Source organism: Hevea brasiliensis, chromosome 2 (genome assembly GCF_030052815.1).
Source record: "Hevea brasiliensis isolate MT/VB/25A 57/8 chromosome 2, ASM3005281v1, whole genome shotgun sequence".
In the NCBI taxonomy this organism is placed as follows: Eukaryota; Viridiplantae; Streptophyta; class Magnoliopsida; order Malpighiales; family Euphorbiaceae; genus Hevea; species Hevea brasiliensis.
In genome coordinates, this window is record NC_079494.1 from 63,876,981 (window position 1) to 63,890,445 (window position 13,465).

The window sequence follows — 13,465 nt, forward strand, 5'->3', positions numbered from 1 at the left end:
TCATCCTGGCTGTGTCTTTGCTATGAAAGAGGAAATGGAAGCTTTAGATGCTAATGGTACATGGGAACTATTGCCTTTGCCCACTGGTAAGAAAGCTATTGGTTGCAAATGGGTATTTACAGTAAAGGTAAATCCTGATGGTTCTGTGGCTAGATTAAAAGCACGCCTTGTAGCAAAAGGATATGCTCGCATATGGGATTGATTACTCGACACTTTTTCTCCCGTAGCTAAACTTACTGCTCGCTTGTTTATCTCTTTAGCACTACATATGATTGGCCCTGCACCAATTGGATATCAAGAATGCCTTCCTTCATGGTGATCTTCAGGAGGAGGTGTATATGGAGCAACCACCTGGGTTTGTTGCTCAGGGGGAGTTGGGTAAAGTTTGTAGGCTTCGGAAGTCTCTTTATGGCTTGAAACAAAGTCCTAGGGCCTGGTTTGGGAGATTCAGTGAAGCAGTACAGGAATTTGGTATGCAAAAGAGTAAGTGTGATCACTCAGTATTTTATAAGCAACTGAGGTCGGGTCTAATTCTCCCGGTAGTCTATGTGGATGACGTTATCATCACCGGGAGTGACTCTGCAGTATTTCATCTCTTAAAACCTTCCTCCAAACCCAGTTTGCACCAAAGACTTGGGATTATTAAAGTATTTTTTGGGTATTGAAGTTATGAGAAGTAAGAAGGGTATTTTCTTGTCTCAAAGAAAATATGTCCTTGATCTATTGACAGAGACAAGAAAATTAGGTGCTAAGCCTTGTAGTGCACCAATGACTCCAAATTTACAACTGTTAGCAGGGGATAGTGAGTTGTTTGAAGATCCAGAGAGATACAGGAGATTGGTAGGAAAATTGAACTACCTTGCTGTCACTCGTCCTGACATTGCTTATGCCATTAGTGTGGTAAGTCGGTTTATGTCTTCCCCAATCGTTGCTCATTGGGAAGCCTTGGGACAAATCTTGTGCTATTTGAAGGAGCTCAGGAAGAGGTTTGTTATATGGTAATCATGGGCATTTAAATGTTGAATGTTTTTCAGATGCCGACTGGGCTGGATCTAAGGTTGATAGGAGGTCAACTACTGGATATTGCGTTTTTGTTGGAGGAAATTTGGTGTCTTGGAAAAGCAAGAAGCAGAGTGTAGTTTCTCGATCTAGTGCTGAATCCGAATACAGAGCCATGGCACAATCAGTATGTGAGGTAATGTGGATATTTCAATTACTAGATGAGACAGGTTTTAAGACCCCCTTGCCTGCGAAATTGTGGTGTGATAATCAAGCTGCTCTCCATATTGCTTCTAATCCGGTATTTCATGAGCGGACCAAACATATTGAGATTGATTGTCACTTTGTTCGTGAAAAGATTCAACAACAGATCATCTCAACAGGACATATCAAACCGGAGAGCGATTAGAGATATTTTCACAAAAGCTCAATGGAGCTAGGATTGACTACATTTGTAACAAGTTGGGCATGATTAACATCCATGCTCCAACTTGAGGGGAGTGTTATGGAAAGTCAATCATTATATTATTTCTGTATATTCTCAGATTCTGTATTCCTATTTAGGATTTCTTATTTAGGATTTCTTCCTAATTAGTATAACACAATTATAGGAATCAATTGTATATAAATACCCATGTACAGATTAATTGAAATATATGAGAATTATCTCTTTCTACCAGCTACTTCGTTGGGAGATCCTGTACCTCATACTGATCATGATTCTGATCTAGACTTACCCATTGCTCTTCGTAAAGGTAAACATTCATGTACTTACCCTATCTCTTCTTTTGTTTCTTATAAGCAATTTTCTTCTTGTTCTCGGTGTTTTGTTACTTCTTTAGACTCTATTCCCATCCCTAATACTGTTGGTGAGGCACTGTCTCATCCTGGCTGGTGTGCTGCTATGAAAGAGGAAATGGAGGCTTTAGATGCTAATGGTACATGGGAATCAAGCTTTTGCCCACCGGTAAGAAAGCTATTGGTTGCAAATGGGTATTTACTGAAAGGTAAATCTGATGGTTCTGTGGCTAGATTAAAAGCACGCCTTGTAGCAAAAGGATATGCTCGGACATATGGGGTTGATTACTCGACACTTTTTCTCCCGTAGCTAAACTTACTGCTCGCTTGTTTATCTCTTTTAGCCTACATATGATTGGCCCTCGCACCAATTGGATATCAAGAATGCCTTCCTTCATGGTGATCTTCAGAGGAGGTGTATATGGAGCAACCACCGGGTTTGTTGCTCGGGGAGTTGGGTAAAGTTTGTAGGCTTCAAGTCTCTTTATGGCTTGAAACAAAGTCCTAGGGCCTGGTTTGGGAGATTCAGGAAGCAAGACAGAATTTGGTATGCAAAAGAGTAAGTGTGATCACTCAGTATTTTATAAGCAATCTGAGGCTGGTCTAATTCTCCTGGTAGTCTATGTGGATGACATTATCATCACTGGGAGTGACTCTGCAGGTATTTCATCTCTTAAAACCTTCCTCCAAATCCAGTTTCAGACCAAAGACTTGAGATTATTAAAGTATTTTTTGGGTATTGAAGTTATGAGAAGTAAGAAGGGTATTTTCTTGTCTCAAAGAAATATGTCCTTGATCTATTGACAGAGACAGGAAAATTAGGTGCTAAGCCTTGTAGTGCACCAATGACTCCAAATTTACAACTGTTAGCGGGGATAGTGAGTTGTTTGAAGATCCAGAGAGATACAGGAGATTGGTAGGAAAATTGAACTACCTTCATCACACTGTCCCCGACATTGCTTATGCCATTAGTGTGGTAAGTCAGTTTATGTCTTCCCCAATTGTTGCTCATTGGGAAGCCTTGGGACAAATCTTGTGCTATTTGAAGGGAGCTCCAGGAAGAGGTTTGTTATATGGTAATCATGGGCATTTAAATGTTGAATGTTTTTCAGATGCCGATTGGGCTGGATCTAAGGTTGATAGGAGGTCAACTACTGGATATTGCGTTTTTGTTGGAGGAAATTTGGTGTCTTGGAAAAGCAAGAAGCAGAGTGTAGTTTCTCGATCTAGTGCTGAATCCGAATACAGAGCCATGGCACAATCAGTATGTGAGGTAATGTGGATATTTCAATTACTAGATGAGACAGTTTTAAGACCCCACTCGCGAAATTGTGGTGTGATAATCATGTCGCTCTCTATATTGCTTCTAATCCGTATTTCATGAGCGGACCAAACATATTGAGATTGATTGTCACTTTGTTCGTGAAAAGATTCAACAACATGATCATCTCAACAGACATATCAAACCGGAGAGCGGTTAGGAGATATTTTCACAAAAGCTCAATGGAGCTAGGATTGACTACATTTGTAACAAGTTGGGCATGATTAACATCTATGCTCCAACTTGAGGGGAGTGTTATGGAAAGTCAATCATTATATTATTTCGTGTATATTCTCAGATTCTCGTATTCCTATTTAGGATTTCTTATTTAGGATTTCTTCCTAATTAGTATAACACAATTATAGGAATCAATTGTATATAAATACCCATGTACAGATTAATTGAAATATATGAGAATTATCTCTTTCTACCAGCTACTTCGTTGGGAGATCCTGTACCTCATACTGATCATGATTCTGATCTAGACTTACCCATTGCTCTTCGTAAAGGTAAACGTTCATGTACTTACCCTATCTCTTCTTTTGTTTCTTATAAGCAATTTTCTTCTTGTTCTCGGTGTTTTGTTACTTCTTTAGACTCTATTCCCATCCCTAATACTGTTGGTGAGGCACTGTCTCATCCTGGCTGGTGTGCTGCTATGAAAGAGGAAATGGAGGCTTTAGATGCTAATGGTACATGGGAACTGTTGCCTTTGCCCACTGGTAAGAAAGCTATTGGTTGCAAATGGGTATTTACAGTAAAGGTAAATCCTGATGGTTCTGTGGCTAGATTAAAAGCACGCCTTGTAGCAAAAGGATATGCTCAGACATATGGGGTTGATTACTCTGACACTTTTTCTCCTGTAGCTAAACTTACTTCTGTTCGCTTGTTTATCTCTTTAGCAGCTACATATGATTGGCCCCTGCACCAATTGGATATCAAGAATGCCTTCCTTCATGGTGATCTTCAGGAGGAGGTGTATATGGAGCAACCACCTGGGTTTGTTGCTCAGGGGGAGTTGGGTAAAGTTTGTAGGCTTCGGAAGTCTCTTTATGGCTTGAAACAAAGTCCTAGGGCCTGGTTTGGGAGATTCAGTGAAGCAGTACAGGAATTTGGTATGCAAAAGAGTAAGTGTGATCACTCAATATTTTATAAGCAATCTGAGGTGGTCTAATTCTCCCGGTAGTCTATGTGGATGACATTATCATCACCGGGAGTGACTCTGCAGTATTTCATCTCTTAAAACCTTCCTCCAAACCAGTTTGGACCAAAGACTTGGGATTACTAAAGTATTTTTTGGGTATTGAAGTTATGAGAAGTAAGAAGGGTATTTTCTTGTCTCAAAGAAAATATGTCCTTGATCTATTGACAGAGACAGGAAAATTAGGTGCTAAGCCTTGTAGTGCACCAATGACTCCAAAATTACAAATCAAGCGGGGATAGTGAGTTGTTTGAAGATCCAGAGAGATACAGAGATTGGTAGGAAAATTGAACTACCTTCATCACACTCGTCCCGACATTGCTTATGCCGTTAGTGTGGTAAGTCGCTTTATGTCTTCCCCAACCGTTGCTCATTTGGAAGCCTTGGGACAAATCTTGTGCTATTTGAAGGAGCTCCAGAAGAGGTTTGTTATATGGTAATCATGGGCATTTAAATGTTGAATGTTTTTCGATGCCGATCATGGCTGGATCTAAGGTTGATAGGAGGTCAACTACTGGATATTGCGTTTTTGTTGGAGGAAATTTGGTGTCTTGGAAAAGCAAGAAGCAGAGTGTAGTTTCTCGATCTAGTGCTGAATCCGAATACAGAGCCATGGCACAATCAGTATGTGAGGTAATGTGGATATTTCAATTACTAGATGAGACAGGTTTTAAGACCCCCCTACCTGCGAAATTGTGGTGTGATAATCAAGCTGCTCTCCATATTGCTTCTAATCCGGTATTTCATGAGCGGACCAAACATATTGAGATTGATTGTCACTTTGTTCGTGAAAAGATTCAACAACAGATCATCTCAACAGAACATATCAAAACTGGAGAGCAGTTAGGAGATATTTTCACAAAAGCTCTGAATGGAGCTAGGATTGACTACATTTGTAACAAGTTGGGCATGATTAACATCTATGCTCCAACTTGAGGGGGAGTGTTATGGAAAGTCAATCATTATATTATTTCTGTATATTCTCAGATTCTCAGATTCCTATTTAGGATTTCTTATTTAGGATTTCTTCATAATTAGTATAACACAATTATAGGAATCAATTGTATATAAATACCCATGTACAGATTAATTGAAATATATGAGAATTATCTCTTTCTACAGGAAGGAAGAGCACCTCGTCGCGGGTCCTCGCTTGAAGTCTCTCAGCCATCCGGTGAGGCACGTGATCCCATGCGTCGACATATGCTTTCCGCCCCGTGTACACACGCCGACGCATGAGCCTGTTCCTGGTCAGTTTTTTTGGCCACACCTTTTTTCGACAACATCCCTAGAGTACCGCGCCTCTGCCCAGCTCATTCCTATCTCTAGTTTGCAATTTTTTTTTTTTGGGTATTTGTTTTGCCTACTGTCTCTTTTAATCAGTTCTCTAAATCATGTCTGATGGAAAAAATTTTGTAGTTGAAGGAAAAATGGCTACAATAACTGAAAATTTCTCATTAATTATTAGCCTCGTAAAGCTTGATGGGACAAATTACCTTGCATGGTGTAGATCATGTCTCCTTTTTATTCAAGCTAAAGGGTTGCAGGGTCATCTTACTAGAGATAAGCAAAAATTAGAAAAATCTGTTTCTACCTATAGTCAGTGGGAGTCAAAAAATTCTCTTATCATGTCATGACTTATCAATTCCATGCACCCGCACATAGCTCGTGAGTATTTACTGTTGAATAGTGCAACTGTCATTTGGAGTGCAGTTTCTCAGACTTATTCTCAAGTTAGGAACGATGCACAAGTGTATGAGCTTCGAAATAAGTTCATGGTATAAAACAAGGTGAGCTAACTATTGTTCAATATTATGCAGAATTGAGTGGTCTATGACAGGAACTGGATTTTTACCAGGACTTTCAGGGCTCATGTTCTGATGATGCAGTTAAATTTCAGAAGTTGGTTGAGAAAGAGCGGATCCATGATTTTCTTACTGGGTTGAATGTGGAATATGATCAAATTAGGGTCCAAGTACTTGGGAAGGATCCTTTACCTACCTTAAGCAGACATACTCTTATGTTCAGCAGGAAGAGTGCCATGATTTATTCTATGTCTGTTGATAAGGCAAGGCTAGCTGCTAATTCCTCACTTGAACAGTTACATAGTTCATCAGATAAGGATCAGCTACACTGTGACTATTGTGGAAAAAACCGGCATACTAAGAAACATGGTTGGAAATTGCATGGACGCCCTACTAAAGGGCATGGAAGAAAAAGGATGGGCTCTGTTAGACCACAAGCTAATGGATCCGAGGCTGTGAATCTGTCTGAATATACTGCCATCACTGGGATGTTTTTCAATGAAGAGGTACAGACTCTTCACAACTTGAATCGCAATCCACCACAGTTGCATCTTCTAACTTCGTCAACTCAGGTAATGCTTTTCATGCCAATCTTAATAATTCTTTTTGGGTTATTGATTCTGAAGCAAACAAGCATATGACGTGCTCTTCAAATAGATTCATATCCTATTCTCCATGCTCAGGAAAAGAAAAAGTCTGCACGGCGGATGGATCCTTATCTAGTGTTTCTGGAACAGGTTCTGTTAAATGCACTTCTAATATAAGTCTTAGTTCTGTTTTACATGTGCCTAGCTTTCTTGTTAACCTCTTGTCTGTTAGTTCAATCACAAAAACTCTAAACTATAAAATTGAATTTTTCTCAACTCACTGTGTATTTCAGAAGTTGACGACAGGGAGAACGATTGGCAATGGTAGACTGCAAGATGGGCTATATCTCTTAAATGATTATGTTGGCCAGGCCATGTTTGGCCAATCTATGGGTGCCGAGGAACAAATTATCATGTGGCATAAGAGACTAGGACATCCTTCATTTACTGTTTTAGAGAAACTTTATCATTTTCTATTGAAACAATGTAAAACTGAATTGTTAGTATGTGATGCTTGTGAGTTTACTAAACATACTAAACAATCTTATTCTGCAATAAATAATAAGGCTTCAGTCTCTTTTATGACTATCCATTCTGATGTATGGGAGCCTACTCAAACTGTTTTTATTGGGTTATAAATGGTTTGTGACCTTTATTGATTATTGCAGTAGGTTAACTTGGGTATATTTGATGAAAGGGAAAAATGAAGTTTTCTCTTGTTTCCAGCAGTTTTATAAAATGTTTAGTACACAGTTTGATGCTCATATTAAAATATTGAGAATTGATAATGATACAGAATATATGAATGGAGTCTTTCAGGAGCATTTAAAGTCACATGGGATTTTACATTAGACTTATTGTGTTAATACTAGTTTACAAAATGAGGTATCTGAGAGAAAAAATACACTTACGTGAGGTTGCTAGGTCTCTTATGTTTACCATGAGTATTCCTAAACCTTACTGGGGGATGCTATTCTTTCTGCTGCATATCTTATTAACAGGATGTATTTTCAGGTACTGAAGTTTAAGAGTCCTTTAGAGGTTTTGCAGGGTAAAAATTTATATTCCGTTCCTCCAAAAGTATTTGGTTGTGTTTGCTTTGTTCATAATCTTAATAGTGGAAAATTTGAACCTCGGGCCCTGAAATGTGTTTTTGTTGGTTATTCTAGTACTTAGAAGGGATATAGGAATTATCCTTCATGGAATCTGAATCTTATTTCCATCCACCTCTTCAAGGGGAGCATAGGAAGGAAGAGGTGTATTTTCCTTCATCCTCATCCTCTCCCAACCTTCAACTTCAGGGAGAGAATTTGGATTTAGAGCCTATGTCTAACAATGATACTCGGGGAGTTACCTAAATCTTGAGAAAGACTGAAAAGGCCAAATTTGAGAACATGTACTCGGCAAAATAAGACAGATATAACCATCGGCGAATTCCTGGATTCAATTGCTGGACATCTTGAGGTATGTGATAAGTCTCCTTTGGCTCCTGATGAGTCTAATTTTGATTCTCAGTCTGTTCTTCCTTCGTCTGATAGTGATCTTGATATTCCTATTCTTCTCCGAAAAGGTGTGAGGACCTATACTAAATATCCCATTTCTAATTTCATGTCCTATAATTCTCTGTCTCCATCCGACAGAGCCTTTCTATTGTCTATTTGCTCTGTCTTTATCCCATAGAATTGGAAGAAAGTTTGTCTTGATCTAAATGGAGGGCAGCTATGGTGGAGGAGATGAAAGCTTTGGCAAAGAATGAGACATGGGAACTGGTTATTCTCCCACTGGAAAAAGAAGAGCAGATGGTTCACTGTGAAGCATAGAGCAGATGGTTCAATTGAGAAGTATAAGGTCAGACTGGTAGCAAAAGGTTTCACACAGACGTACGAAGTAGATTACTAAGAGACCTTTGCTCCTGTTGCTAAAATGAACACCATCAGAATTCTGTTGTCTTGTGCAGTGAATCTTGAGTGAGACTTGCACCAATTTGTTGTTAAAAATGCCTTTCTACATGGTGACTTGGAAGAAGAAGTGTATATGGAAATTCCTCCAGGGTTTGAGGATGAGAAGACTAGAGGGAAAGTTTGCAGATTGAAAAAATCTTTGTATGGTCTAAAACAGTCACCTAGAGCATGGTTTGATAGGTTCAGTAAAGCGATGATCTCCTTTGGATACTGTCAAAGCAATGCTGATCATACCTTATTTATGAGGCATCGTAGAGGCAAAATCGCACTACTTATTGTCTATGTGGATGATATTGTGGTAACTAGTGACGATAAAGAACCAATGACTCTTTTAAAGGAGCGCCTAGCATAAGAGTTTGAAATCAAAGATTTGGGAAGGTTTAAGTACTTTCTTGGAATAGAGGTTGCCAGATTAGATAAGGGAATCTTTATTTCTCAAAGAAAGTATATCTTGGATCTATTGGAAGAAACTTGTAAACCGGTGGAGTCTCCCATTAAGGCCAATCATAAATTGCAAGCTGGAATTGGAAAATCAGTGAATTTAGGGAGATTTCAGAGGTTGGTTGGCAGACTAATTTATCTTTCGCATACTAGACCGGACATAGCATATGCAGTTGGTTTAGTGAGTCAATATATGCATCATCCCCGTGAATCTCATTTGGAGGCTGTTTTCTGTATTTTGCGATACTTAAAATCTACACTTGGGAAATGACTTCTTTTTTCAAAGCATGATCACCTTCATATTAAAGCCTTTACAGATGCATATTGGTCTGGGTCTCTTGATGATAGGAGATCAACATCAGGATATTGTACTTTTGTTGGTAGTAATCTAGTCATCTGGAGAAGTAAGAAGCAAAATGTGACAGCTAGATTTAGTGCAGAGGTTGAATTTAGGGTAATGGCTCAAGGTATTTGTGAGTTATTGTGGTTACGGAAGTTGATGGAGAAATTAAAACTGTTTGAAGCTAATGTTTTGTTTTTGTTTTGTGATAACAAAAATGCAATCAGTATAGTTCATAATCCAGTTCAGCAATCTGACCAAGCACATAGAGATTTACAGACACTTCATAAAAGGAAAAATTGTAGATAGTTCCTTAAGTGTTTCTTACGTAGGTTTGAAAGATCAGTTAGCTGATGTGTTCACTAGGGGTTAAGTTGTAAGGTGTTTCATACCCTAGTTTGCAAGTTGGACATGTGCAATATACATGAACCAACTTGAGGGAGAGTGTTAGAATCCCTTAATTTGTGCATTAGCTATAGCTAAATTAGAATGTAAATTAGTGATATTAGGGATATTTGTATTTATTAGCTTTTATTTTTTTCCTATTAAGGTTTAGCCTTTGTGTATAAATTTGAATCATTGTAAAATCAATTTATATATTAAAATACATATAGAAATTCTTCAATTCTCTCTAATTTCGTCAGTTTGTAATGATTCAAGATTGTACAATGTGTTTAAAATTGTTTCAGACACATTCCTGTAGAAACTGCAGCCATAAAATTTGCTGTATGAGGTCAAAAAATAAATATGGTTAATAAGTGAAGCTTCAGCATATAGCTCACAGGGGCATGACTAGTTATTCACAAGACATGTTGCTACTGGCTATATGCTACTGTAATATTTTTTGTAAAATAATTAGTTATTTATTTCTCTACTGGTTTCATAAAATTAATATTTGTCTCCTGTTGTCTTAAAATGATACTCTTTTGTTTTCTGCAATTCATTGAGTGAATGAAATGAAGTGTAGCCAAGTTGAAATGCTGTCATTCCTTCAACCTTACGCTCTGTAATCTATATATTTAATTTCTTAATGAAATTGTGACTGCTAGTAGATGTTAATGAAATTGTGACTGCTAGTAGATGTCTTGAATTATAGTGCATTTGAATACAAGGAAAGGCATTCAATGGTTGCAACATGAAATTTGGAGATAAAATTCTTCATCTAAATACCATTTTTCACTTACAGCCATGTTGATTAAAGCCCAAAAGCTTTGTTGTAAAGCCAAATGATAAGCCCATGCACATTGAAGCTTCTTGGAAGCTTAGTGAAGATGGCCAAGCGAGTTCATTGAACTTGTGTTGAAAATGGAAGAATGCAGTGGCCAAGTATCTTGGCCATTCCATTAGTGGCTTTGGAAGCATGGGAAGTGAGCTCATGGGGAAAGCTAGGCAGTAAAGCGAGAGCCATTTGTGAGTGGTACAAACACGAGCTATTGAAATGGATGAGATTCGGGCGTGATGGAAATTTTATTCTTGATGGAAATTTTTAATCTGTCTTTGCCCTAGGATGTAGGCCTTAAAGCCAAACAACATTAATTTCCTGAGTGCTCACGTCATTTATTCTCCCACTTAATCAATTGATGACATTGACTAGGTTATTGTGTTAAACAATTAATGGTTGTTTATTGAACCATGCATAAAATTGTTGCCAACAATTTAACTGTTTAAATTAGCATTTAAGAAATGGTAGCAATGTCAAAATTGGAAAATTTTAGGTGTTACTTTGGTGTAGTGTAGTGCAATGATCATTTTACCTACGGTCATAAAGTGGTCCTTGAAACCCTTGATTTGCTTAGTTTACTTAACTCATGCATATATATTGAATTGTCAGTATTCTTATGGAAATTCATTTTAAATTACAGTTTATAGTGACCAAGGGGTCCCAGCTTCATTTCATGTGCCCAAGGGGGCAGTTATACCATTTGGTTCTATGGAATTGGCACTAAAGCAGAGTAAAACCATGGAAACATTCATGTCACTTCTAGAACAGACAGAAACAGCTAGATTGGAAGGTGGTGAACTTGACAAACTGTGCTCTCAACTCCAGGAGCTGATCTCTTCTTTGCAGCCCCCAAAAGATATAATTGATGGAATAGGCCGAATATTTCCAGGTAATGCACGTTTAATTGTACGTTCAAGTGCCAATGTTGAGGACCTAGCAGGACTGTCAGCTGCTGGACTTTACGAGTCTATTCCTAATGTTAGCCCATCAAATCCAATTGTATTTGCAAATGCTGTAAGCCAAGTATGGGCTTCACTGTACACTCGCAGAGCTGTTTTAAGTCGTCAAGCTGCTGGTGTGTCTCAGAAGGATGCTGCAATGGCAGTTCTGGTGCAAGAAATGCTTTCACCGGATCTCTCATTTGTGCTTCACACTCTCAGCCCTACTGACCAAGAACACAATTTGGTTGAGGCCGAGATTGCCCCTGGGCTTGGTGAAACCCTAGCTTCAGGCACTCGGGGAACTCCCTGGCGTCTTTCATCTGGGAAGTTTGATGGACATGTACGAACACTGGCATTTGCGAATTTCAGTGAGGAAATGCTAGTATCTGGTGCAGGTCCGGCTGATGGGGAAATCATCCGTTTGGTTGTTGATTACAGCAAGAAACCATTAACAGTTGATCCAATATTCCGTCGTCATCTTGGTCAGCGTCTCTGTGCTGTTGGGTTTTTCTTGGAGAGGAAATTTGGGTGTCCACAAGATGTGGAGGGCTGTGTGATTGGAAAAGATATCTACATAGTCCAGACACGCCCGCAGCCTTAGTGGATATTTAGAAGTGCATATTTAAGATTACTATTTTTAGACTGGGAACTTCAAATGATGTCGTATGTGAGCATTGGCTATGGTTCATTATGGATGCAGCAATTCATTGGCAAAGGTAGGCTGGCACCTATTGGATTCTTTCATGCCTGGGCATGTTATATTTATGATGTTTTTTCTTTGATATCTGTTACCAAAAGTCATTAATTACAATAATCCATGTTTCAAACAAGCCAAGCTGAAAGTGACCTTTGTATAAATGAATATAACCTGAAGCCGAAGCACTTTTGTTATCATTTGTTAATTTGTATTTCAGAAATTCTCAGGAGAAAAGGGTTATCAGGGTATCAGCCCCTGACCTGCTGCATTGTGAGATAAGCACATCATTGAGCTACTAGTCTAATGGCTCCATTTGTTATTAAATGTGCTCATTTTTCAAGCACTATCAACATGGGGAGATTGAATAGGCAATTGCACCTTCGAAGTTGCTTTATCCCTCTGCAGCCTCCTCCTTAATCCATGTTATTGTGTTTGGGCAAATTACAAACTGAGTTTATGTGGTAATAATTGGTATAGCAAAATTAACAGGCCTATCTTCGGCTTATTTGTTAGTAACGATTTAATTTTCAAATGTAATGTCTTAAGAACATAAATTGCTTTTAAATATGAAACAATTTGATTTCTAAAATTTTATTTTTTAATAAAATTGTTTCTACATTCAAATTTAATAGTATTTATTTATTTTACTTTTAAATAATTATAATTTTATAAAATATTATATATTTTTATATTTTTAATTTTTAAATATAAAATAGTAAAAAATCATTAATACTAAAAAAATATTTTACTAAAAGTTTTGTTATATTATGATCTATAATTTTATAGTAATATGTTTAATAAAAAAAAATAATTGTAAAAGTTCTTTCTAACTTAGATTTTCAAGAAAAAATTTGTATAAAAAGTTTATTTGTACATGATATTATATGATTTATGCGGACAATATATAATCATACAATTTTCATTTAAAGTTATAATTTATTTATAATTTATAAATATTATAAAAATTACATTTTAAATTAAATTTCTATTTAAATTAATTATTTGAAAAAGCATATTATTATTTATTTAGTATTTTATAAAATATATAACTATTTAAATATAAAATAGATAATAACTCAATATAAAATTAGATATAAGAATTATTATGTTAAAATTTAAGGAACTAAATTGTTATAAATTAAAAGCAGTTAA

General features: G+C 37.3%; 2 protein-coding genes across 3 annotated transcripts in view; both read left to right on the forward strand.

The window, feature by feature from the left end:
* The window catches only part of LOC110639395 (phosphoglucan, water dikinase, chloroplastic), a 62,533-nt gene extending 50,023 nt beyond the window's left edge, over positions 1-12,510 (forward strand). The window contains exon 19 of one of the 2 annotated variants that reach the window (XM_021790321.2): positions 11,316-12,510. In XM_021790321.2, coding sequence (XP_021646013.2) covers positions 11,316-12,217 — 902 coding nt within the window. In that variant the 3' untranslated portion in view covers positions 12,218-12,510. Of the gene's footprint in view, positions 1-10,142; positions 11,096-11,315 lie in introns of those variants that run through there. The other variant, XM_021790343.2, reaches the window with a different exon arrangement.
* On the forward strand, positions 5,357-10,136 carry LOC131173342 (uncharacterized). The gene is made up of 3 exons (XM_058135623.1): positions 5,357-6,696; positions 6,808-6,861; positions 7,005-10,136. Exons 1-3 carry the CDS (start codon positions 6,340-6,342, stop codon positions 7,347-7,349), a joined length of 756 nt encoding a protein of 251 aa, XP_057991606.1. The 5' UTR covers positions 5,357-6,339; the 3' UTR covers positions 7,350-10,136.
* Positions 12,511-13,465: the final 955 nt, after the last annotated feature.